This window comes from Osmia bicornis, chromosome 1 (assembly GCF_907164935.1).
Source record: "Osmia bicornis bicornis chromosome 1, iOsmBic2.1, whole genome shotgun sequence".
Classification (NCBI taxonomy): Eukaryota; Metazoa; Arthropoda; class Insecta; order Hymenoptera; family Megachilidae; genus Osmia; species Osmia bicornis.
In genome coordinates this window covers 13,037,254-13,065,235 of record NC_060216.1, presented here as the reverse complement: position 1 = coordinate 13,065,235, position 27,982 = coordinate 13,037,254, and the positions used below count along the sequence as shown (strand labels likewise).

Sequence of the window (27,982 nt, the reverse complement as noted above, 5' to 3'; positions counted from 1 at the left end):
GATTTCCTTAGATCGATCGAACGGTTGCTTTGATATATAAACAGGTACTTAATTAATTTCGCACTTTTTTTGCAAGAAAACTTGGAATGGTAAGGTGAGTATTGTCGAAAGAATTCACGAGTGGGACACGTGTGGAAATGGATAACACCGAGAAGCAAAAAAAAAAAAAAAACAGGAGCTTGACGAAGAAAATATGAAAAATAAAAAAATTATAACACAACCGTAACACAGCGAACTCTGTTCAAAAAAGGTGTCCGAGCGAAAACACGGACACATCTGTATTTATTAACCATTTAAAACACAGTGATGCCTGTACCGCTCTAACGTGTACCTTTCTTTCTTAATCATTTAATTCACATCTTTCTTTTTTTCTCATTTTTCAATCTTTCCAGCTCGCATAGCAATATTCTCGAATACACATACGCGGTATCGAAGAGCATCGAAGCTCCACGATCGATCACCTTAAGCATTAGTCTTTAGTGTTTGATTATTATACTACAGTAATATACAGAAAATCGTGGTTCTTGACTCGGTAATCTGCTCGTCCATCTTTCACATTCTGATCAAGATCATTCGATCTCGTTGCTGGACGAGCAGCCCACCGAGGCTATCGATTAATATTCAATAATTACATATACGCTAATTATATATATATACATATATATATATAATCGGCCCGTGTATATTAAAATATAAATATCAAATAGACTTCTTGCCCCCAGGATATAATATGTGCACCTGTATGCCGGTGCGCGACTTAAAAATTGAGAAACGTTCGTTTAAGTAAGTCGTCACCGAATTAATTAAGACACCTGCTCTGTCGAAGAAACGCGGAGCTCGCTACTATCAAAATCAAGAAGAAATCATCAATTGTTTTTCGCTTTTACAATTAGATTTCGGTAACAAATCATTAACAAATAAAAATGTCAACCTTCGAACGGCATATTCAATTAGAAGGAATCGTTTTTGAAATAGTAACGAGCTACGCCGCTGTGATATTAGTTTTTGGTTGTCTAAAAGATAGTGTTACGTCGATACGTATCATCGATTGCATCGATCAAGCACAACAAGTTTTGGAATCGATTGTATTTTGCGGATATCGGGGCTCGTCCACGTGTTGGAAGAGCGAACCGATCGGACTGAATCGCACTTTACGTTCAGTGCACGATTTAAAGCCTAAGTACTTTTGATTTATCTGCTGATTCTTTTCATTAAAGTGCTTTTTTTTTTATTGTCGTACGTACAAAAGAAGCGAAACCGATGCGACTAATTATGCTTGATCGACGACGATCGTGATCGTAACGCAGTGTCTTTGTTCTCGCTATTTTAACGCTAATTAACGATCGGTTCTCTAACGTTCGACGACGACACTTCGACATTTCATAGTAGAATTAGTATGTATATTCGTGCGCAAACTATTTCCGAGACCAAACTAAACCTACGCTTTGTACTCTGGTCGACCTCTGAAATAATTCGTCGCACGCGCAAGCAATGAATATTTTCAATTTCTTTCTCCCTTTTCTTGTTTCTTTTCTTTTTTTTTAATTACACGGTATGTATATATATAATATGTATAGAGAGAAATAGAGAGAGATGTGGCGTTCAACCAGATAACCGGATACAAAACTTGAAGTACGATTAGTTAGAATGAAAATTTAGATAAAGGATCCAGTATGGATCAGTGATATAAGGCACGCTCTACCGCTAAATAAAATGGTTATTGGCAAATGCTTCTACGATTATTCCTTTATTGTAGATTTTCTTAAATCAAACCGCAAGCTCGCGCCTCGTCTACGATTCATTCAAATTAATAATTAAATCGCGTTTACGGATATCGATTGAACACCATTTTTCATCTGACGACCCCTCGACAGGCGCCATCGGGCGCAGCCTGAGAGTTTTAATACTTTGAGACCGACAGACTTCCCGCAAAAGCTTAAAACAAACGAAAAGAAACACTCTTCTTCGTTTTTTTCTGTTTTATTTATACGCTAAATACCGCCGTTTAGACACTTCGTTTTTTGCTCGCCTTCGATGGGCGATTCATTTATTGGGGTTACCATGTTGCTGGATGTATACGAAGGATCCACGCTGCATTCGCATTGTAGACACAAATTTATAAATAAACAAATTAATTTTGTTACATTGCCAATGAGTAGCATCGAATTGAACATGCTGACTGTTATAAGATACCAATTTAAGAGCTTGATCGACACAGTGAAAATATTGCTCTTATTGCAATTATTCAAAATACGTATCATCGTTTAATTCATAAAGATACCTTTAAATATTATACAGATCAAAATATCCAAGTGAATTGAAATAAATTCTTAATTATCGAATCGATATGTTGATTTTAATTTAACGAGAATACGAAAGGAAATTCGTGGTTAAATTCGAATGCACGTGGCAATGATAATTTACACATTTATACAGCTGTTACATCCATACGAATATAGGATAAAGAAGTTTTGGCAAACATTAATGTTAATCGACGGCACGAACGACTTATCTTCTCAACGTGTATGTACGTGTGTCGTGTGTTACGTGTAACTATATTATATACATATATATATATATATATATGTATACATATATATATATATCGATGGTAATGTAACAATCGCGATAAGGCAATGCTTGATGAAAATTCTTCGCAGAAACACGCTAAGAAAATATAGAGGGAATTTAGAAGAAGAAAAGGAGATTCTGATTGATAATCATTCACGATTATTATTTCGAAAGATTTTTAGAACCAGCCATCCTTCTTTCGAACCAAGACCATTTTTTCGATCAACGAAAAGAGAAAAAAAGAAGAAAAACACCTTTGTGGAAGATTGAAACGAATCTGTACATGCTATATGCAAAATTTTTCGTTAATTAATAAACCAGTGTATCGTGTTAATCACAACGATGGTTAACGATTATTAATAATAGTATAAATGACGTTACTACTATCATAGTACAATTAAAATACACAAAAGACGAACATTCAATATACGGTATATAAATATACAATGTTAGCCATTAGAGCGAATAGACTTGAAATCTGCGACAGCAAGTTTCCGGCTTATCCGATATGATCGTAGAAAATTCTAAATTACTAGAACAGTTTTAAATAGACCTATTGTTTTCTCTACGTGTCCCACTTTTTTTCTCTATGTTTCTATTTAACACGTTCACTGTGAATCCTTTCTTTGAATCACGAGGATCGAAACAACCCCCTAAGTATGGTGGTATAATTATTTAAAAGTTTATTCGAAGTACATTTGGTAAATAATGATCTTAGGAATTAAATTTGGAAATCCGATAAAGAGTTAATATGATTTTTCTGTCCGCGACCCTCGATTCACAGCGAACGTGTTAATCGGTATCCAAAAGGATATCTTAAAATTCTCTAAATCGTATTAAATTTTTCAAAGACGATGAAAAAACGAGCTGGTAGAAAAACTTTTGCTATTTCGAAAGTTTCTACGAAAGGATCGATCGAGTCTGAATGTGAAGGATGAGAAGAAACTTAAAGAATCAGAATCGGAAAAAAAAGAAATGTTTCATAAATCGTACGAACATCGAGAAACACGAAATTTTCTACTTTCATTCCACAGCGAAGACTATTTTCCAGCTAATGTCAAGCCGTATCTAATTATTCATCTAAAAAATTCCTTCACCCAATAAAGACGAGAAAAATCGTTAACGATAACTATAATTAACAACGTCTAAGCAGTGATGTGTGTTATCTTTTTTTCCTATTTTACACAAGTTGGTTGTCCTCTTTCGAAGCTACGATTAAATTCTTAAGATTAGCATTATGCATAAAGATCGACAAACTTTTTTATAATACAAGTACTACCGTTAATTATTATTCTGCGACATATTACCATAGTATAATAGTGAACATTTAAGAACATCGAAGAACAGTCAGATAGGTGAATCGTCGATTCTAGCCCTAATTTTTCTTTCTTTTTTCCATTTTTTTTTTCTTCTTTTCTTTGTTAATTATTCACGTGATCTATTCGGTCACTCTTGCTTTCCTAATCGGACATCATTTACTCGTAACAGCAAGAAAAAACAAAACAACAGAATACTAATTAGATGATTTTCATATGAACGAAGAATTTATGAAGTGGTAGATTTCAAAATTAAAGTGTTAACCCCTGAATGGCAAAACAGGGAGCTTACAATTTAGAATAAACCTAGAACAATGCACTATTTTCTAAATTTTATATTATTTTGTTTGAAAATTTGTTAATTTCACGAGGCAGGGTCACCGTCATTCGAGGGTTAAATTACGATTCTACGTGTACGAACTTGTGAGCAAAATTCTATAAGTTTAGGATAATTATTGTAGTATCGATTCCTTTTTATAAATCGATGTAAATGCGGTCCGATTTCTACGAACAATCCTCCGACGATTTAAATACCAGTAACGTAAGAAGACAGACGTGTTTTTTTTAAGAACTCACAGAGCACAATTACGATATCAATCCTCTAGTAGTAACTCCAAAAATATGTTATTCTCTCCTATATATATATATATATTTATTATAACTACCGCTATCTATTTCCTCGCAAAAAAGTCAGTTATTTTGTTTGTTACAGTGATATAATGTATATATATATATATAATATATATATAATATAATTTCATATGAACTATTCATACAACGCGATGAACATTAAATTCTAAATCCACGAAGAAACGTAATCCTATTCGTGGATGTCCCATTGATTCCTTTTCTTTCTCTCCTGTTCATTTTTCTTTTTCATTTCTGGCCATTTCAACGCGAACAACTGTGTTCAACATTTTCATTCTTTATTTCAAGTATTCGTAAAAGAAATAAAGCATCAACTTACAAATACATCCTTCATAATTTGTTCACTCTTTCATCGCAATCATGATCGATTGTTTCATTCAAGAAATTATCAAAAAATTTTAATTAAGATAATGCTTCCTTTCTGTTTACGAATACTATCATAGGATCGATCGTTTAGAGATTCCACGCTAAATAAAATTTACTATTGGACACAATCTCATTAACATTTTAGGCACTACACCTAGACACTAAGAAATCACTCCGCTCAAATACCCCCCCAAACCCTTTATCCTAGCCCTGATGCGATTAAGAAACGTATGTACAAATTTAAAAACGATTAAAATAATTGTATATATCTATAGCTTCGAGTGTGTACATGTGTGTCGTGTCACCCGAAAGGAAGAGGTAAACTGTTACACTCGCGGCTCAATTAACGTGTTAAACCAATTTTCTGGTTTATTCTTCAATCCTTTAATGGTATATGAAAGTGATGATTTATGATTATCGCGACGTTTCGGACGAAAGATTTTTACAAACGGATGAAGAGCAGCTAAGGTAACATAGTATCGCTTCAATCGGAAATGACAATCGCACGAGAACGTATAATTGATTTTTCAAAATCTGTTCACGTGAAAATTCGAAATAGTGGGCTCTTACGAGAAAGCCTGACCAAGGAAAATTCGTACGAATATCGACACTATGTAATTAATAAAATATCACAACTAGAACCATCATCGTTACGATTACGGTACCGCTTATCTTTCTCTACTAAAATTTTCCTCGCCTACTTCCACTGTTGTATACTCATTCTATTACGCGGTGATGGTGCTTTACTGGTACAAAGCGAAAGGTGTTGAATTTTTTTTTCTTTTCATTTTTATCCCCCTTTAAAATAATAACGACTGAGGAGTTAGTTAAATATATATGTATATATGACTGTGAGCTTGTACTGACTGACGATTCTACCCAAGAACTAAAAAAAAGAAAACCTAACGAAGGACCGCGTGCGTAATAGTATACATTTTTCTATATAATAAATCAGTAAAGAAGCTTTTTTTTAATATTAGTAGTAATGACATCGATCACGATATTCTAAGAATTAAGAGAGTAACCCGGATCTAAGCGACCAGCTGAACAAAAAATCTACACCCAAATACTTTGTGTTTTTTGCTTTTACTCGCGTACATCGATAACAAGGTGAATCTAATTAAAATAACAATATACATCTACAATAATATACATACACATGCATACATTTATATATATATATCAGCGGTTAATTCGAACACGATTCGACAATTATTACAGTCTTAATGCGCTAACGTTACAAACAAAGAAAAAATAAATGTTACAATATCGTCAGTCAAAACCAGCTCTTTGGATGAAAAACCCCGACGAACCTGACTGAAATCTTTTTCATTTTTCTCAACGCCCATCTAACCACGCAAACGAACAATACAGATGCGAAAATGAAGCATGATATGACTATAATATGCGTATGATAGTCGCGTGTATACGTACAATCTATAAGTGTGTTGTTTTGTGCATCATGTATGAATTCTAACAGAAAAAATGATAACTAATGTTTTTATAATACATTACACGCGAATCAACGGTTTGTCCCTTTAATTGAAACGCGAAATCTAAGGATATGACTTATTTTTTTATCTCACGACTTACGAGGAAACATGGTAGGGTAATGTTTTCCTCTACGCGATTAAACTTCTACATGGCTTACATGGAAGCATACGTATACGTATATATATACATGTATAGGCGCGCAAACGTGCTTGTGTTAATATAATTCGTAAACGTGTATGGTTGATATTAACACGCAACACTTACGTTGATTGTAATTTCAATTTTTTTTTTTTTATACTTTACTGCAATCATTGTTAATACGTGTATCAAAGAGGCGGTCCTATTTCTTTCTCTCGTTTGCAGTAAATACAAAGTGTGAGTGTAATATGATTAATTGTTAAACAGGCACATCGACTTGGTTAAACGTTTCTCTTTTGTATCGTGCAAATGAATGGTACCGAGGCCAATTTCAGTTTTAATAGACGGTCTGTTTCAATTTGGTACGATTAAAAGAGAGAAGGGAGCCTTTTGGTGGATGCAACAAGAAAAGAAATTATTTTGATTTCTTTTTTTAACACCTTAGCAACTGGAAGCCTATCGTTGTTTCTGTATTTTTAAAGTTAAAGCGATAGGATCTGTAGGTATTTGAGGGAAATGTACATCTATGTGTAAAAATGGCTTCTTTTAATTAAAGGGAACTGTACAGTGGGAGGGGCAAACCGAAAAGTCGACAAAGGCATCTATAGGGGTAAATGTACTAATAATGCTAAAAGAAGCAAAACGACAATGAAGTGTTAACAGTAGCTAAGGTGTTAACAAGTGCCCCTTGTTCGATCTGTCAAACTTTTGTATTATCTGAAATTAATGAATTAACAGCACCGTCGTACTTTTTAAAAAGATGTTTCTTTGTGATTATAATAACGTATCTAAAAACTCACTTGATTATTCTATACACACCACGCATGCACTCATTCATTCTCTCTTCTTCAATCACACTCTCTCGTTCTACGTGTAAAATACTTCTAATTAAACTCTGGACATGGATCACTCTAATCAATATACCACGGCTGATATCCCGTACATTTATCATACAGCTATGTATATAAAATAATTAGCAAAACAATGCCTAAGCGTCATTCCATTTAAAAAATCCACGAGATACACACGTCAGCACGCGGGAGAAAAACCTTTCGATCCTTTTTTTTTTTCCATTTTTCAAAGTGTTGCGAGTCGAAGAATGGCGCGTGCAATCCACCCTCAGAGTTGTCGAACATCGAAAAAGGTAATAGGAAGATAAATATCCCCGGATGATTATGTACAAAATCGACGTTCATGCACATCTACAATCGAATGCAGTTCGAAGAATTACAAGACAATGGAAACTGCTTTCTTTTTTACACCGATGTGGACAAAGTGCGCGAAGGAAGAACATGATTCGACGAGAATAAACTCAAAGGAAATTACTGAAAAACAAAAAAATGAACTTCGCACCAGAAAGTATATGTGTGTGTGCAATTCGACATTAGAACATTTGCAACGAAGGCTCTGTTCGAGACTGAATCTCAACAAATTTCTCTAACTCCTACCCTCCTTCCTATTAATCATGCTAATTATATGAACCAGACATTTGTGCAATGTACATGAACAAAGTACATTCTTGAACTCTACAACCCTCGATGAAATGCAAAACACTGAAACGAATTAAATGAGACGATGAAATCCTACTTGCAACGAATTCTAATCAAAGAACGTGGTATCTACGAAAAACCCGCGAACTATCTAATAAAATTATCTTAAAATCAGTGATGCCTAGTTGCAATAATCATAATAATAATAGTAATAATAGTGATAGTAATAATAATAATAGTAATTACGTTGACGACAATAAGAATCACTTAATAAAAATAAATAGTGTTGAGGCTGCTGCGAGTAGGCACAGCTTTTGTCAATAACGAGAATCAATCGTGCGATCAAATTCGCTTGATACACACGTTCCAATCAAAATAGACATCGATTTCGAAATCTGAAACTTCAAAAAAAAGATCGGTGTCTCAGATACACCACCACAAGCATGCTTAAGACAACACGAAACGAACCCCATTACCGATAAAACTCGGAAAACAATTTTTCAAAACTTCATCAATGTCAAATTTCAAAACTGTGTACGTGTGTGTATGTAAAACAATCAACTCCCACGTTTTAACACGTAACGAGAATCACCATCAGGGATGGTCCGTTTCGTAAAAGAGAACGCTCTTGAAATTCATTAAAAAGCGTCGTTACACGCTCGAAAACAAAAATCTTCAATCGATCGAGATTCAACGAGCAAAGGGAAACATTTATCGTGAATTCTACCGAGTCACGGATAACTTTGTTGACGAGCTATTCAATAACAGCGCGTGCACGATACGTATCGGATACATATCATTTACAAAAAAGAAATGCAAACTTATTCCCGTTACGTTGAAGCTCGAAAAAGAAAAAATTTCTTTGCAATTCATCAACACAACTGTTGCACACCAAAGTACAAAACAGTTTTGTCGAATCATCGACACGCATCGATGTGGTTTGTTTCATCCGCTTAAACCCCGCATAATGTTGATACAAACGTCGTCGTCACGACGAAATCGTATGATTCATTTTGCGTAACACGCGCGTGTGTATTATCGTAAAAATTCTTTTTTGGCGCGATATTATTCTCCATTCCAAAAGCTTTATGCACAAAACGTCGAGCGTATGTGTGTATATATATATATAATAATAATAATGCATAATACCGTCGTCGCGTATTATATTATCGACATAATATGCGCCCCGTCTAAATCGAATAAAATCGTTTAACGTCGACCGTGTATATCACGAAACAACATTTGGACAAACAAATAATACAAATTACAAATTCATCGAAGCAATTTCTCGTTCTCGGCTAAAGGAGAGACGACGAAAAAAACACGGTCAAACTTTCTCCGCGTCGTTCTCCTTTTATCTTTCTCTTAACTTTCGGTTCTGTGCTCCCGTTACCTGGCACACGATTCGCATGATCGAACGAAACGAAAACAGAGAGAACTGATTTCGCTTCACTAGTATTCCCATGTGCTTTTTTGTTTCACCCTTTTCTTTCATCGAAATCAAACAATTGTAGACAAAGATTCTCTGCGAACAGGCAGTTCGAAGGGGACAATCGCACAGCTTAAGGACGGATTGTCGGAGAAGTTAAGTCGACATAAACGACTCTTTATCTTGTTTCTAGAACTCGATCATACAAATACATACACACGCGGATCGAGCCTTTTTATCAGTCGTGTCAATTTTGTGATAGGCGATCAGCGTTTCACTGTGTTTCTTTTCATTTTTTTCCATAGTTGATAATAAAACAGCGTCGCGAAATCGTCCCCTTCGTTCACGGATAAAAGAAACTCAACTGAACCAACCTTAGAGCCTCTCGTTCTCTATTTTTCCCTTTTCGTTCGATCGTTTCTTTGCGTTAAGTCGGCCGCACACAATGGAAAAAACAGAAAAATTAATTGCGTCGAAGCACATCTATCTAGCAGCTTCGTACACGGCATTTTGAGCTTCTTCTGAAAAACCAGACAGACAAAGGAATAATTTCTTTTTTTTTTTTCTTTGTTTACTCGGTGAACCACAAACCAGAAGGTTGATATTGATGTTTGGCCGGCGAAAGAGGGGCCAATCCGTATACGGCTGTTGGCTGCATATGTGCAGGCAGTGGGTGCGCTGCATGACTTGCCAGCAACGGTCTGGCCGAGCTGTGATGAGCTGGTGGTGGCAACGCTCGACTAGAATCATACAACGTTAATGGAGACGAGCTGTAAAAAACGGGATGATGATCGTTAGAAAGTCTCCGTAAAGCTCTAGAAAAAAAAAAAAAAAATAGGAAAAATGAGAAACATTTGTTTTAGAAGATTATTTCTTCGTTCCACACGCATACGATTTTACAAGGAACAATATAGAATATATATATATATATATTATCATACAATAAAATTGATAAATTATTTGTTATATCTTCTTTTTACATTGAATACAATCGTTTATTTACGTTCACGAAACGTTGGTGCAATTGTTTAAACAAGCAATTAATGATCAATGATCAATCAATGGTTCAAACGTAAGGTACACCTGCGAGCAACGATACCTTAGCTTGGACTAGGGGAACTGTATAGGGTATTATTTTCTAACGGATATAAGATGCAATAAGGAGACGATTTTTTGTATTTTGTTATTTTAAGAGATATGAAGGGTGCATACTCGACATTCAGGGTGCAGACCCTTGTGCAGTGATGTCTAAAGCTGGATATCCACCAGCACCATCGATATTCCAAAGAGTTCTCTTCCACTGTAAATCAGTAAATTTGTAAGGATAGTATTTTAAAAACCAGTTATAAAAAGTTGTATGTCCAGACTTAACGCGGACACCCTGTACAATTTTCTTCCCCAAGTAAAGGCATCGTTGCTCGCCGTTGTATATTCTATACAACCGCGTTTCATTTTGGAAAAAGTTCCGATAACGATTCAACGAAGGAACTAGATACACCGTTACGTCTCGTGAAGAGAGAAAAAAAAATATATAGATCGTCTGATGGAAAATAAAATATATCGTACGTTCTACAACGTTGTACATGCCATTGACAAAACTAGTGAGAAACAAAGTTGCAGAGGAACGCACTAATATAACTGGCAACGTGTCTACGGTATAACAACGATCACAGGTAACAAACATTACGATGATAAACTATCGCTAGAACGAAAATATAATAAATGGTACACACATGCATGCATCAACTAGGTGTCTAGGTACCCACCCGGGTGTGAATCCCTGATAGGTGGGCACTTGTTGCTGCTGGATAGCAGTGGGAGCCTGAGAAGGAGCGGCTGTTACGTACACCGGGGGTGGCACGGCATGGGCTCTTGAACGCACATGGGCGTACTCCTGGTACAGGGGTTGTCCCAGATGTTGGGCACTTCCTATTACAGGCCCCCCTGCAGGACTTCTGCCCCCGCCACCGCCCCCAGGACTCAAGTGGGCCGGATGCCCATGATGACTGTGGGTATGACCCGGATGGGCTGCCGTACCCACCACTTGGCTCTGCCTACAAAACCCAAAACAAAATCCATCCCTTCGTTATGCAATTCCCATGCGTCTGTTACTTACTGTAAGAAGTCTCTCTAAGAGGATAGAGACCAAACCGACAGAATCACAACTGGATCTCTCGTTTCTACTGACAATCAGAAGAGATCCTTTCGTACTCGTTTACTCGATATTGACAATTTGCGCTATCAAATGATCTGTGCCATACACATCCAAAGGGAGTCAAATTTATACTGTCTCCTGACTCACTGATTTCTTGCTACTTGAAACATATCATAGTAGCGCAATTGGTTAAGAATAATATAGAAATTCATGCTGCGTTTACTTGCCCGGATATACACCACCGTCTCGACAGCGTGCACGAACATCTCGTCATCGGTTTGGTCATATCTCGTTCAAAGAGAAAACTTACATGCATTCGATAACTACGTGCATATAATTCTCGCGTATATCTATTCGTTCTATCATGTATCCCTAATAGTTTTCTTTCTAAATCTATGTAGTGAAATGATACTGCATGCTTCGCGCGTATGTGTGTCTGTTGCTCATAAAAATCATGGCATGCCATGTGATATGCTCACCTATACTGATGCACAGTATTAGCCACCGCCCATTTTTGATGATCTCTCGAATGAGCAGCAGGTGGTTGAACGTATTCGTGCTTGTATTCGGTTCTCTTTCCAGGCCACGATACCCGCTTGTCCGTGCCGGTCGTGTACACGATATGCTGCTCTTGAAGGTGCGGATGCGCGCTACTCGTGGTCACATACTGCAAGAAGTAGTCATGCATGTCATAGGCATCATCCTAGAAAAACATTGCCAAAAGAATGATTACTAAAACAAGGAACAGGGGACAAGCAACGTATGCAGGGAGTAAGATCGTCAACGTTGTTCACCGATACGCCCAAAAGTTGTATCTTGTACTCTATTAAAATCATTTAAATTGGCAAAACATGTTTTCTCTCTAAAAAAAGTCAAGTACCGGAAAGAACAAAATAAAAGCAGAAGAGAAAAAATAAAAAATCGAAAGAAGAAATATAAATTGATATTCGAATTAAAATTTAACCTGATAGGTCGGTGGCTCTTTGCAGGCTGGCGCGTGACACGGATGTGGAGCAAGGTACTCGACGCCGGGCTCTGGTTTTGTTGCAACATTCACCATATTGCACTCAGATTGTACTTTTGCCAATAGCCGTTTCTTTTGAGATTGAGAAGAATATCCAGAGCTACTGCTGCAATAAACAGACAGATTGACGTCACACACAATGTCTCAAATCTTGTATACTTATAACATCTGCTATGGATGACGTATAAAATACATCGTTCAGATATCAATATCTTACATCCATCATAAAAATAAATTGACCCAGTCGTTAAGGTGTTACTAAATTCCAATTTAATTACCTGCTGACGTGATGTTGTTGCTGGGGCTCATGTTTAATTAACTGCGTGGTTTGCTGATGCTGAGGATGTTGCGGCAAATGTTGGTACAAATGAGTATGCGCTCGGCCTGGACTAGCTTCGCCATCGCTGTCACCGACAGTTACACAACTGATGATGTTTTTCCGTTGTGCCCTTTGGGACGTGCTATGCGTTGTAACGTGTCCGTTGGTATGAGGCTGAGTGGTCGAATGAGTTTGTTGTATCGGCTGAACCACGCGTGGCGTTGACTGCGTACTGAAATGAAGAAGAAACAGGGTCAATTATAGGGGAGACAAAGTGCATCGGTATCTTTCCCATAGAACTCATGACACAGATTACATTCAGCATGAAAAAAAAATGGCATTAAACGCTAGAGGCTGTAGATAGAAGCGTTGTTAGTTCATGGTCGACAAAAAAAATCGACGCTCCAAGCTTTAAATTGCCCATATTTTCTGAACAATAGTTTGTCCTGTAAAATTGTTTGCTTCACGTGTGAGAAAATTCGACACACGCGTTAAACACGTGATCGAAATTTTTTTAGAAATGTTATTTTATTACAAGCGTTGTGTTAGATGCCATGTTCTTTAGTGATCGTTAACCATTTAATCTTTTACTATTGTGTGATTACGTGTTATTGCATTACAATTAATGTACCTTCGAATGACTTCCTCACGGACTGGACGTCCATCGCCAGACAGGCGAGTTGCCAAATTTTGACAGGCTCCGCACTGGCGATCTTCACAGCTGTCAATGATATTCATGCATGATTCCACTACTTTCTATTCTACTAATAAATTACTAATAAATACAGTCCACATAAACGAAAAACTTATCGTCTGTGAAACTAATCTGTATGTATATACAACACGATACAAGATTGGAAACATTGAACGAATCGTGTATTTTCGTATGTTCACATAGCTACGCTAACTTTCTTTTCACGAAGCAAATAAACAACAAAACACTAATTGAATTGAAGCCATTTATGGTCTTTGTAAGACCGCGGGAAGTATTTGCAGCTAACTACATTCTGATGGTTCTAAATTCAAAGAATCAATAAACAGTAACTTACCATTTGCCGGGTATTTCGTCTTCGCTATCGCTAATCGTGATAACAGAAACAGCTGGCGATGGAGTGTCGTGGATCGTGATGGTTTGCTGCCGACCGGATGTAACTTGATGGTGTTCCACATTATGACTGCTGCTGTGTTTGCTGCTATGGTGATGCTGTTGCATGGGTGGTTGTTGCCAGTGACCATTCGTAGGCGAATGCCGTCTCATGTTGCTAGGTGGTGTACTTTCCTTCACCCTCTTCTTCACAGGACTCAATTGTTGGGTCTCCTTCTTATGCTCGTGCCTGTGCTGAGACTGTTGAGGTACCGTTACGTGATGCTGATGATGTTTCGTCACGCTACGCTTGCCCCAACTTTGAGACGGATGTTCAACAAGGGCGCTAGTGTTGTAGACTTCCGTGACAGGGAATACTGGCCGCTGATCCTTCCCCAAAACGAGGGAAATTAGTTAAACACCGGCTCGTTTTAAACGCGAAAATGATGCGAAACGATGGAGATCTATAAGTTAAGTATAGCGGCATAGTGTATAAGGCACTGGATTACTCGTACCTGCAGAATAGCAGAACTATCGACAATAAGAGGTCTCCCCCAATCTCCAGCGTCGCTCAGCAGAGGCTGCTGTATGGCTGCATGTTGCGGTGGCAACTGCTGCCATGATGGTACGATGGCAGCCATTTGACGACTTCCACCAGGCCAAGAGGTTTGTACAGCGTTCTATGGTTCAAGGTTAGCGTTAATATCAGATCGTTTTTGAATGTCCGATTTGCATAAGGATACTTACCGTTAATAACATTTGACGTCCAGTTTCAACCATGGACACTGGTACCGCTGCGTACTGTTGCTGAGCAGCTGCAGCTGCTGCAGCAACAGCCTGCTGCGATATGATCGATGGTTGAATCTGTAGCGGACCCTGTTGTGCTTGTGGTGGCTGTTAGGATAAATAAACAAATGAAAAACAAGTGAAGAGGATACGTCAAATCATAATGATAATTATTGTGTGTCATTTACTTGAGCAACAACTACGTGTTTTGCAGGACTTGGCATCGTCTGATAACTGGGTGGATGACAAAGCAGACCAGGGACCAATTGATGCGGAAAGTCGTGCACTCCGCTTCGTCCACTGTTCGATCCGCTAGACGAGCTACTGTACTGAGTCGCGCGACGACTACTGTTACTGTATATTTGATACTAAAAGAAAAGAACACAATGTGATAAAGAAGAAACTCCATGTACGTGAGCATCCGTAACGAGAATAAATTAGAAAAAGCGAAAAAATGATAGAAACTCGAATGTTCATTTAAACGAACCAGATTGTCATATCCTGTTTGCGCAGTGCGATGTTCCCTGACCAAACGCTGTACTTGATTGGTCAACTGGTTGTTAAAGGTGAAAGTTACAGCACTGCCATTTGTCGTTGGTACAAAGTTAGCTACCAATGAGGTCGGCGGAGGTGGCTGAGGCGCTGGAGGAGCTTGGTGATGCGCTGGGCTTGCAGTGAAATCACCTGCCCGTCGACAAACCTCCATCATTTGGACGGAAGCCTTAACATTGTTACAGTGTGCATAATCGACTAAATGGGCGAGCGTAACAAAGGCATGGTTCAGAGCCTCCCCAGGTGTTATTCGGCGCTCCTACAAGTAATAAAGATACGCGATGAACAAAGAAATACCTCTCTGCACCGGATCTAGAACCGGAGATCATTGTCCTCGAATCGTATCTTGTGTCATTAAAGCATCGAATAGATATTACTACCTGGTCCATTGTGAGCATCCTCTTTAAGAGGTCAATGAACTCTCTCCTATCAGCTTTCTCAGCCAAAAGTTGACCACCCTCAAAATCAGTCGGAACATTCACTTGACCAATATCATCGAGACAGTTAAAAATATACTTTCTCGCCTCCTTAGATTTGATTCCCGTCTCGGCTTCGTGCTCTTCAGGTGTTTTCAATCGCCAAAACGGATATGTACCTACAAGTAGATAAACGTTGCTATAGAACGATATCGGGAAGCAAATTTAACCTGCGAAAGGCAGACAAGGTCGCGATTACTTACTATCCATGTCTCTGTAAAAGAATTTAGTTGTTTTGCTGGCATTATTTAACATATGTTCCGTGGGTAGGCCTTGAGTCTGACTTATGTATCGAATCTGATCGTATTCCGAACTACCAGGATATAGAGGCCATCCTAGAAACAGTTCTGCAACCACACAGCCGAGTGACCACATATCTATCGCTTCACAATATGGAAGTCCAAGTATAATTTCAGGTGCACGATAATATCGCGATTGCAAGTACGTGTTGCAAACAGCTTTAGATACGTGGGAGGCTGACCCGAAATCGATAACTTTGACACGATAAGGCTGACGTACTGGATCCACCAGCATGATGTTTTCTGGCTTAAGATCCGCGTGAATCAACCCCAGTTGCTGCAAACACATTAAATGAATTCAATTCCATGAATCATCGCAATCAGAAGCTCGGTATTTGCAGGGGTAACATTAAACGCAAACTCACCTTCAGTTTCAAAAGAGCGGTGAGGACTTGTTGAAGGATAGGTCGGATGTATTTCAGAGGAAGGGGTGAAAATTTATTTTGTTTCAGAAAATCATACAGATTCTGTTCTAGCATCTCAAAGACTAAACAGGTGTGGGATTTGTGCTGGAAGCACTCGTAAGCGCGCACAAAGTTGAACTCATCCGCGTTTTCCTGACTGAGTCGAGACAGGATGGAGACCTATTTAAAAAACAACATTATACTCGAACGAAGAATTCTTAAACGGATCGTCGGAGTTTTTCAACGACTTACCTCAATCTGCCCTTGGCGCGCATACGATGGATGGTTCTTCAAAATTTTGATCGCTACTATCTCGTTGGTTCCTTTCTTCCAGCATTTTACGACCTACAGATAGACCCAAGAAGGACAATTGAGTTTCAGGTAAGAGAGAGGACCATGGTAACGATTTATCGGGGAATCTAAGGGGATGATTTTATACCTGTCCAAAAGTCCCTCTGCCCAAAAACTCGAGGACCTCGTACTGATTAGTCATAGAGTACAAAACTTCGTGCTGGACCAATTGGTAATCTCCATCGCCCTGGGGGTTGCTGCCACCGCCTCCATTGGCAGCATTAGTCACTTGTTTACTATGCGCCGTCATCCCTGTTTGCTTATGTTGCTGTTGTTGTTGCTGCTGTTGTTGTTGTTGCTGCTGCTGTTGTTGTTGCAGCTGCTGTTGCTGTTGAGTATGGTGCTGCGACACTACAGTACTACCCACTGCGTTCGTCGCGTTGGCGGAGTGGACTGCCAGGCCGTCACCATTACCCTCCCTCGACCAAGTTTTTCTCTGTAGGAGGAATACACCTTATACAAAAATTTTTGGACGTTAAGAGATCGTAGAGTAGATTTTATAGCTTTTGGTGGGAAGGGACGTGTAAGCGAGCACACGGGCAGGAAGCGATTTCAAACATCGCGTAATCCTTGGATCCATTGAATTCGGACGATCTAGACGGGTGCGTTATGGGGGGGCACACGTTGCTGAAAATTAGTCGGACACACGAGTGCTTACGTTGCTAAAAGTTAGTGGAGTATACGCATTACTGAAAATTAGTCGAACACGGTATATCGATCCTCGTGTCGACGAGAATTCTTGGCGGTAAGATTTTTCACGAGTATCAGGGTACGCTGGCGGAAGTGCATCGCGACAACTGGCATGAAATATGAAATAGAAGCCTTGGGGGCAATCGATACGCAACTACGCCATACGGAAAAGTCACCTGGCGAACGACCTGTTCATCCTATGTGCTCCACGACCAACCAAACCAATTGCTTCAATTTGTAATTAGTTCTCGGAATACGGAAACTCGATTCATTAAACGAGCTCGCAAATGAAAGACGAGAGGAGTCGTTTCGACTTTTTTCCATAGTTCTAATTTTGATGATCGATATCCAACGAAACGACGACCGAGTATTACGTGTATTAAATAAAACCAAATAGAAATCGAAATAAGAACACGTTCGAAATGTAAGTATTGGCTGGGTTCGTTATTAACCGATCGTAAAACTCGATGTACCCTCGAAGAAACGTCAAAGAAACGGTCGCCGAATGGCACAAAGGGGACGAGAGACACCTGGAAGGATACAGACAGTCCCTGGGATTGGGGTGCTCGATGTGCCCCGAAACTTTCAGGCACGATATTCGTTCGAAGATTTATTGAGACACGTTAAACGTGAAAGAAAGTCTCCTCTGGATTTTCGCAGCTATTTGTAAGATTTAATGCCCTTACCGATGGGCTTTCTCAGAAACGTAACTTTCCTTTTTAGAACCATTTGTTTAGAAAGCTTTTAATGTTCATCAACGGCAATTTCGTATGGTACAATTTAATATAATTGATATTAAACAAATTGACGTCCAGCATGAACAACGATCATCTCTTGTGCGCGATACTTATTCGACATACATTTGCGTCATCCGTAATAAGCGACAATATTGAATTTGTCGCAGAACAATATCATCCATCGATAAGGAGTTAAGAAGATTGGGAAGCACTCGGCTATTTAAATATGCAGCAACAGTTCAAAGTTTTATCGAAAGGGAATAACGTTAACGCTTAGAATTGCTCGCATTATACGAGGGTACATTGCATTTACAACCGTTTCAAGGTAGTACACGTGTCGATGGCGAATTCGAAATATCGCGTGATCGGACATTAGCGTCGACAATGAAACACGCGATATGTCGCTATTAGATATTTAGCGCCGACGACTAGGAGCGCGCGATATCGCGTTAATACTCGTGTATCGCAACAGATTCCCTGATTGTTCGTCTACATTACATAAATAAACTATTTGGTTAAGAGTTAAACGAGCCAGTGTTGCCTATCGCCAGCGTCCATCTCGATGGTTGAAGCGTTAACATTAGAAAACGAGGAAAAGAGTTGACTTTCCTCGACGCGATGGTCGCGTAGGGGTCATAGGAAAAATAAAACACGCGTTATCGGTAAGAGGTGATCGCAGGAAGTGGCACCAACCTTCTGGCCACAGCGTTGGTACGTGTCTAAGAGCTTGATCGTCGAGGCTCGTACCAGGGTCTGTTGGTTCGGGCTACTCTTCTGCAGCGCATTATTGTTGTGCAGCGAGCTAAACGCGGTATTAGCACCGTTCACGGAGTACCGTTGTTGCAGACCGGTATTGTCTAATTGGTAGTCGCCGGTCGATTGGACCAATGCGTGCTGGATCACCGGCTGACTCACGTTGTACTCCAACTTGCGTTTCTTACTGTGATGGTGAACGGTGTTGTTACTGCTGCTGCTGCTGCTGCTGCTGCTGCCGTTGACGCTACTCGTCTGCTGTGTTTGGATGAACATGTCACACATTCCCTGTAATCACAAAACAGGGATACAGATAATTTGCGGAACGGTTGCTGGAACCAGCAGCAAATCGGTTCGTTCACCTATTCATTGTGGATCAGACGTACAGGGCGCGCCGCACAAAAACCGATGAATGTACAATGAAAAGTATGAACAGTTCCACGGTGACGAATTCCCACAAGAATTATTTCGCTACACACCCACAGAAACTAATCGGTTCTGATTTAGAAATTCGGATTGGACACTTGACAATGCATGAAAACATTCCGCGTACTGTATCTCCGTGTTCCTATACAAAATTTTCAAATTGTTTGAAAATGTCCGCGACATTGTGCCAAAATGTTGTGTACAAGTGAGTCGTGCCTAACCGAGGCTTAAGTGGCAATACCGATACGCTTCGAGCTTGTAATAAACAACGGAAAAATAGAAGCGAACTAAAATTAACCAGGAGAGGATGGCGAATGAGAACTCGCGGTTGTACATTCGTGAATGATTTCTTTTTTTTCCTTTATCCTTGGATACGGAGCAGCAGGGTGTATCCCACCCAAAGAAGAGGGAGAGGACTCCGTTTGCCTGTTGTCATTCTGATTTAGGCGAAGCAGGAGAACCCAAGAGAATCCGTGCTGCTTGGTTATCGCAGACATATAAAAAGCACGAAAGCACACCTAACAGCGACGACACACGACTATGAATATTTTAGTGTCTCTTTCGCGTACATGTGGCTTTGTATGGTTCCACGGTGATTCGGGCCAGCGGCTCTCAAAAGGCATCTACCGACCGAATATCAGGTTTCCCCGTGATGACAGTGTCTCATCCAACTTAGCTGCAACAGGGCAAAGATTTTTCGGTTCGTCTTCAAACTGACTCGAAACGGAATCGGAGGGACCAAGTTTGAAAAGTTTCTGACACTGTTTATTGGATGAAATCCAACTTAGCACGTTCGCGAATTGAAAATTAATCCACCATAGACCAGTGTAGCTAATTTGAATTATTTCAACTTGAATGGAATAAATTTTTAACGTCCACGTGGAAATCAGTATACTCGATTATTAACCCTCCAATAAAAAATGTTGGAAATTATAGTTCGCACGTATAGCGTATGAAAGTCGGTCTGAGTTAATCTTTGTACAGTGTAAAGTTGCAATTTACGAAATTTAACTTTTGATAAGATAACGTGTTATCGATCTCATAAAAAAAAAAAAAAAAAAACTGCACACGCGTAATCGGCGTAAAGTTTACTGTCTATCGGTGTTAAGAATAAATTCTGAGACTGATCGACCCCGTGTGATCCTTTTTTTTTTTTTTTTGTTTCTCTGAAAACTTTCGATAATTCTGATTCGATTTCATCCACGGATCTTTCCCTGTATCGGTACTCGTTCTTGTTTCTCTCGTACGACTATCTTTGTCCATCCGCATACACGACGTGCTCTAATTATAGTGCTGTTTGTCAGAAATAGTGTTGCTCCGTATTATGAACGATCTACGGTACCGTGCTGTACAGTTACGTTTATATGTTACAGCCTCGACAACCGGTGAGAGAGAGAGAGAGAGTTCCGATAAACTAGCGCGATAATTAACCCTTTTTCACAATTTTTTCTTAGAACACGATGTGGACATACTCTTCGGTGCCGGAAGAATCTAATAATAAAAGCTCCACTATACAAAATAGACCTCTGAACTCTATAATTCGAAGAATTATCACAGCAATCGATATCGTATTGACGAAAAACGAGCGAAAAGTCATTCGAGATACGTACGTCGTAATAAAAGGAGCAACTTTACATAATAGTTTTGAGCGGATCGAAGGAGTTTCAGTTGACTCGCAACCGGTCGACCTTTATTATCGTGTCGCTATGCGACTGGCTACTGTAACGTTCAGCAATGAATAATAATAATAAAAAATAAAAGAGAGAAGAAAATGCCATCGTTAACAGTAACGGGGAATCTGAGCGTTGTATGCCGTCTCGCCACGATGATAAACTCGAAACGCACGCGGGCAAACTTTGCAATGCAAAGTTGCGTGGTCGGTGACGTTCGGCGCTGATCTCTCGCGTTATCTACGAGCGGACTCGTATAATCGTTTCGGAGCCACCAATAACGGGAGTCTCGATCGAGAGGCAAACAACGAGGCTAGCTGAAAAGTACCCACGATTAACCCCAATCGGACGAGTCCAAAACATCGGTATTCATTTTTTTCCTCGCAGATTTCTACAAACTGATTATTAGAAACTCGAAATGGTTTCAACCCTTTAACTGATACACGTCCAGCTCGTAACTTACAAGCTGATTCGAGGCTGACCTCATCGCGAGCACGCTCCTGATCGCGTGAAACGGTTCACGTGTTCGGCTTGCATGCTGACTCAAGCTGACCGACAGATAAACGGGTAAGTCCAAAATCGAGCCAACCTTTTGCACTCGCGGAAAAGTTCACCGATGAATCATGGAGAAATGTAAAAACCGCGGTTGAGTATCGAACGCTGTTTTTTCTTTATTCAATTGCAAGGGTATTTCTCTTACAAGCTTCGATTCTAAAAACTTTCAGAGTAACCTCGAAACGACACGTGTGGCACACGTTATTATATCAGTCTTTCAGTTTGAATAGAATCGACGCAAATTCTATTGACGCACATTTCCTCTAATTTCAAGAAAATGATACGCTTGATTACCGGTGAATCGAGTCTTAATCAGGCACGTTTGATTCGACGGTGATTTTTGTTTTTCAAAATAAGTTGTTTGCGTAACAATCTTACCCTAAACTCCCCGATCGATCTCTTCTAAACGAATCGATTCCTCTGCGACGCGTAATTTCCGTTGTCGCAATATTTCGCAACGCGTTACTACGAATCTCCCCTAAGCTATTTTCCACCGATGAGTTACTTTCCTTTCTTTTCACGAATGTACGAACGTAACCCGTTCCAAGTTGAATGCCGAATTACCGATACCAGATATCGTTTCGTCGTATCTAATTATAATTTTAACACAAATCCGAGATCTCGAGCAAATGAACGACAAGAGGCGGGGGTGGAACAAAACGTTTGTTCGATATTATGTAAGAGACAATTTGTTCTTGCAACAAACGTACGTTGCTTTTTACACGGTACAACAGAAACCAACGGACGGGTTCGATTGTTAAGATTACACAATAAATAAATTATACGTTCAACCGAGCCTTGGTTCCCTTGTAAAATTCCATGTTTTCTTCGACGATACAGCTAAGAACGACAGATAACGTTAACCTCGACCACGGAACTTTCCATATTGTACATCAATCTTTTCTGTACCATGCTTCGCCTCCTTCTTTTTCGGGACCGAACAAAATCTACGTTTCAAAAGCGATTCTAACCGGTGTTTACGCGTATAAATCGAGCCTACTGTTTGCCCAGAAGAACGTTTCCCTGCGCGAAGGCCGACACATTGTGTTGCTCTTTGAATTTCACTGCTGGCGATGCCAGTTTCAAAACTGTACGGCCGGAAACTGCAGATTCATAGCCAGGGTATCTACATCGAACAGTCGGGTAACTTATTCCAAGTTCTACCGCTTTCTCACCAGACAACGATCGATAAAGATCGAAGAACTAAAAAAGACGGATTCTACGCGAATGATAAACGATTTGGATGCTCCCGTTATCGTTATCTCCTCCGAGCGCATCCTAGCTGAAGATTCTCCATCTCATTCGTGTTGTTCGTTTCGAGAAACATTGTATCAAGATTCGACGGTATTTTTATTGATCAAACAACATAACGCACGTTTTATGGATCGGTATTCGTGTTCTACTAACTTCCCAGTTATGGATGGTGTATTTATAAAAGCATTCGATTTACGAGGTCAAGTTGAAATGATCGTACTAAAAAGACAACGATAGGATTCACCGAATGAACGGCGAACTAATGTTTGAACGGTAAAAGGAAAAGCTTCGGACCAGCTTTCACCGGAAAACAAAAATATTCTCGCGGAGAACGTCGTCTGAGAGTACTCTCTCTCTTTCTCGAGCCATTATAAAATGATTCTTAAGAGTAAATTTTCCTTCCTAATTATTATCACAGGTAGACTACTCATTTTGTTCGTATCTGATCTTAAGGGGACACACACGGTGCGTCACCCGTTAAATCGATTAGTCTCGGACACACATGGTGCGTCCTCGGTCAAATTGAACAGTGCACAAAGGCATATGGTGCATCGACGGTTAAATTGAATAGCGCACAAAGGCTTATGGTGCACCGACGGTTAAATCGAATAGCGCACAAAGGCTTGTGGGATGCGTTGGCGGTTAAATGAAATTGTCCAAGACGCACACGGTGCGTCGCTAATTAAACCGATTGCCGAATGATACATAGATTGCATCACTGATTGAACACGTGTTAAACGGAATGCCAGAGGGCAGAAAAATTTGCTGAAGAACGCAATTCGTTCATGGTCATCGCGAAATATAAATTACAATGCGAACGGGAATTTCTTCGGTTCCCTACTGTATAAACTTATCACGAAAACTTATCGGAGATCATTTTTAGAATATCATCTAATCGTACAATCAATTTGCTAGGCGCCAACTTCTGACAAATACTGTTGTAAATAATAATTACAGGGTAAAGTTCCAGTAATAAAGAAAAATTAAAAGATTATACAATCTTCTATAATAAAGATACAGTAAACGGTTGGTTCTTTTAATATAAATTAAGTCCATCGATAATTTACCGTACGGTATAAATGAACCAGACTAAAAGGCTAAATAATTTCCAACGTCAAAGAAAATTCATTATTAGATGGAGAAAAAGAAATAAAAAAAGGAGCAAAAGCGCGCATTGGTGGGCGAAGCAGAAGGCGCGCGCGCATGCGCGATAAAAATGAAGGCGTTCAAAAATGCGGCAACGTATATGTATACGAGACGTGTCCTTCTGAAAAAGTCCGCACGTGTCGGAGTCATGAACCGAAGGCTTTACGAGCAAAAGGCCATTCGAAAGGCCACGTTTCAGGTAATCTAAGCTAAACGAAACGAGATAAAAATGTTTCCCGATCGCGGCCGTCGCATCCGATCATTCCGCGTTTCTCCAACTGACAGACGCCGGCCGATAATTAGAAAACGATAATCAAACGGGGAAAATATAGAGCAACGATCGATCTGCAGATGAATCGTGAGCTGCGGAAGGGTGAGGGAACGGATGAAACTAATTGGATTTTCAATCAGACTTCCACGAGAAAAAGATTCGTTTTGGCGATTATTTTTTTTTCCCACCTTCAAATCGCTTTGCCTCGCTGCGTTCAATCGGTCAGGATTTTTCCTACAATTTTAGAGAATCCCTACTTTTAATCCCTAGCCGTTGGATTTTCCAATTCAAACTAAAGAAACAACTCCAATTTTACAGATAACGTCACGTTTATTGTGACACGATAGCTTCGTTTCCGAGGTACAATCTGTTTCGATGGGATGGAACGGAAAAATATCGCTTGTGTTGTGAAAAAATGCAAACGAGCGCGCGTTTGTAAATGATCAGAATGTATACATATACAACACGTCGAATGGAAAGTTTCCATGCTAACTTATACGTGTATTAAACGTCACACGAAATCGACGGGGTCTCTTCCACAGAAATCATCAATACGTACAACGATCGACGTAAAACATCGTGACAGGCAGAAAATCGGGACACGGAGACGGTTCTACATACAACGCGATTTCCAACGTACGTTGACGCCGTTACTTGGTCGACAGATGTTTCATCTCCAGCGTCGGGTCTTGGAACGCAGAAACTTTTCCACTCCGTCGGGAGAAGTTTGTTCACGTTGGCGTTACAACGAACTTTGAAAATGCAATGCTTTTCGGGGACAGCGTGAAGTAATTCGTAACGATGATTACGATTCGAGAAATTCGTATACGATCAAAGTTGTTTATCGAATTTGAACGCGCACGCACGCACACACCCGTCGTAAATCGACGAGGGACGTGGTCGACGCAGTAAAAACGCAATCTACATTTGGAGGTTATGTTCATCGTTTCGACTCTTCTCGCAACAGATGTTCTCGATTCGGTGCTCTGTTTCGCGATCTTAAACTTATCTAACGACAAGACGCTAAAAAGTGTTGTGCGGAGAGAAGAGTTGAACTGTCAAATCGCTAATGTAGATAAATTGCTAATGTAGATCGTGCGTCCCCCATCAGAAGCTTTCAGGGAATAAGCAAACACACGGTTGCACAATCGAATAATGTTACTCGTATGACGTAAATTTTAAGTTGTTTACGTTGTCCCTATACGAATTGTACGTTTCGTTCGTGTATGTACGAGTACGCGAGATGATAGTCGACGGATCGTTGAAACGAGACAGGAACGCGTATGACACGCGAGCGTTGTATCTCCGGCAACCTGTCAACCGCATAAGTTGGAAATAAAAATTCTAGAAGGCGTCGTTTTTCTGATGCCAGCGATGGGGATGGAATCGGTGTACGTGTGTCTGTTGGAAAGAGCAAACGAACGAAACGAAACGAAATGAAATGAGACGACGGTGTAAAATTAAAATTGGAAAAAGGAAAACGTACCTCTCGTTTCTTGGCCAGTGTCTCTCTCTTCAGGGACGGGCCCGACGATCACGTAGCAGCATGTTCCGTTTATTCCCGGGTTGTCTTTTCCCCGTCTGGTTTGTCGGCCTCTCGTTAGCGACACACAGCCATCTTGCGTAGTGCCTGGCCTGGCTCGGTCGCTTTCGGTACGATGGCCTCCGTAGGAGCGACAAAGAGGAAAGTCGCTCTTGAATAGAGGGGCAAGAGAGAAGGAGGGAACGAGACGGAACAGAAGAGAGAGAGCGAGAACCACGGCCCCGCCGAAGTGCGTGTCCAACCAATACACACGCGCATACACACCGAAGTAGCACCAGCAACGCCACACCGCCTCCACCACCACCACCGCCACGACCACCACACCACCAACACCACTACTACCAACACCGCCACTGCCACCGATGTGGAGGCACTGTACCTCTCTCACAGTTTTCGCCACTTTTTCGCACGGCCCTCGCCCACCTTCGTCACGTACATATTCCGTGGAGCAGCCAGCGTCTTGGTACACTTTTTGTTTCACGACGGATTTCCGGACTGGCTGAATGCAACGTTATTTAACCGTTCGACGATGTCTAACGACGACTCGAACGGTCATACATCTTCTTTCGTTTCGTTGTTAACGTTACGCCACCGTCGCTGCTGCTCCCGTTGTCGCTAATCCACTACTGACTGGCCGTACCTGTCGTTCCAGCACGCACGACCGCGATCGGGGGATCGCTCGGGCTCGACTGCCGCACGATGGGGTAACTTCGGCCATCTCCGGTACGGTTCGGTGCTCTACGCTCACTTTCCGCGCAGGGACGACGATATCGTGGGCGCATCAAGCGCCCCGTCCCCGTTTCCTCTCGAATGACTCATGTGCCATACTCTGACGTATGCGCTCAGTCGCCGTCGCTTAAGAAACCATCGTGGCCTCCTTCGTATAAATCTGCAAGACATATGGACATATTCCAACGTGAAAATGTTACAATTTTCTTCTATCTTCTCCCTTTTGTTCGATCATACTCATTGAACTTTCACCACCGATCTTTTCTTGTTTCGATTTTCAAAAACTTGTTTATCGTTTCGACGAACATGTTTGCACATCGTTTGAGCAGAAATTGCGCTGACGTCGACGAATGACGCGAGTCGCTAATGCTCTTTCGGCATTACAAATGATTTACAAAATTTTTGTTTTCCTTCATGAACATCATTAATATCGTTCGTGACGCTTGCGCAGAAATGTTTCGACAGGTTCAAATGTTATTTATTAATATTGCAGCGTAAGCTACATCGAAATGAAACAACATATTTCGCGCATTCGTTTTCACCATCGACTTCTAGTTCTGGTGTACGCCACGGTAGGCCGATTTCTGACGAAAAAACTCGAGGGAACGGTATATACGGGTAGTTGCAATAACAATTTGTAATCATCGTAGCGAGACCACGGAAGCGAATAAAATTTCAAATGATCTAACCATTTTGTCGGCCGTGCCACGTTCTATCACCAACAAAGAGAAACGCGCTTTGCGATTAATTGTTAATCTAATCGAGCCATAAGCAACGATGAAAGGTCGAGAGTCTTCTTTTTTGCATGCGGTACATACATTCAATCATTTTCCACGACAATGTCTGAACGGAACAACTCGAAGAAACAACATCAGTGACGCTTTATCGTAATTGAACTTTGAAGTCTCGTAAAAGCGATGGTTACGGTGCGTACTTATGTGTACCATAGAAACGATTTAGCGCACGTCCGATCGAAGGACACGGCTCGAGGATCCAACTGTGTGTCGTAGAGGGCGATATCTTTATGACTACTTCGTTGGAGTGACGGAGTATTAATAACCGCAGTGGATGTCTTTTTGTAAATCACAAAAATAGACCCCCCCAATCCGCCCTGTATCCGGGCCTGCGCCCATTCCCTCAAAACTAACACGATGTTAGGTGCGAACCCGTGGGATCGTTCTGATCGATCTCTCGACGGTTTGACTGATCGTTTGTTCGAGCGGTCGCGAAAGTAGGCGATAACGTGACGAGCGAAAAATTTCGACTCGTAGATTAAAAGATAATCCGTTTGCACGCGAGCCAAGTG

At 40.4% G+C, this 27,982-nt stretch overlaps 1 protein-coding gene across 13 annotated transcripts; it reads right to left on the bottom strand.

Annotated features, from left to right (window-relative positions):
- Window positions 1-236: 236 nt before the first annotated feature.
- On the bottom strand, window positions 237-27,982 carry LOC114872810 (homeodomain-interacting protein kinase 2). 13 transcript variants are annotated; one of them, XM_029180434.2, is made up of 19 exons: window positions 25,891-27,979; window positions 19,023-19,370; window positions 16,991-17,338; window positions 16,804-16,896; window positions 16,513-16,731; window positions 16,052-16,424; window positions 15,750-15,967; window positions 15,308-15,631; window positions 15,009-15,188; window positions 14,782-14,928; window positions 14,550-14,714; window positions 14,000-14,424; window positions 13,582-13,671; window positions 12,910-13,182; window positions 12,572-12,737; window positions 12,087-12,310; window positions 11,186-11,506; window positions 10,665-10,752; window positions 10,104-10,192 (listed from the first exon to the last, which is right to left on the bottom strand). In XM_029180434.2, the coding sequence occupies exons 2-18, from the start codon at window positions 19,365-19,367 to the stop codon at window positions 10,701-10,703; spliced, it is 3,963 nt and encodes a 1,320-aa protein (XP_029036267.1). In that variant the 5' UTR covers window positions 19,368-19,370; window positions 25,891-27,979; the 3' UTR covers window positions 10,104-10,192; window positions 10,665-10,700. The 13 variants fall into 13 exon arrangements, with proteins under 13 accessions (XP_046143276.1, XP_046143265.1, XP_029036256.1 ...); XM_046287320.1 differs by lacking the exon at window positions 10,665-10,752 and having other exon boundaries at window positions 237-10,267; window positions 11,219-11,506; window positions 12,087-12,274; window positions 25,891-27,982; XM_046287309.1 differs by lacking the exon at window positions 10,665-10,752 and having other exon boundaries at window positions 237-10,267; window positions 11,219-11,506; window positions 25,891-27,981.

Coding starts and splice junctions, on each gene's coding strand:
- LOC114872810 (XM_046287309.1), bottom strand. CDS start 19,367: ATGTGTGACATGTTCATCCAAACACAGCAGACGAGTAGCGTCAACGGC. Junction 16,897..16,990: donor GCAGAGGGACTTTTGGACAG/GTATAAAATCAT, acceptor GTCTATCTGTAG/GTCGTAAAATGCTGGAAGAA. Junction 15,189..15,307: donor AAACAGGATATGACAATCTG/GTTCGTTTAAAT, acceptor CTTTTCTTTTAG/TATCAAATATACAGTAACAG.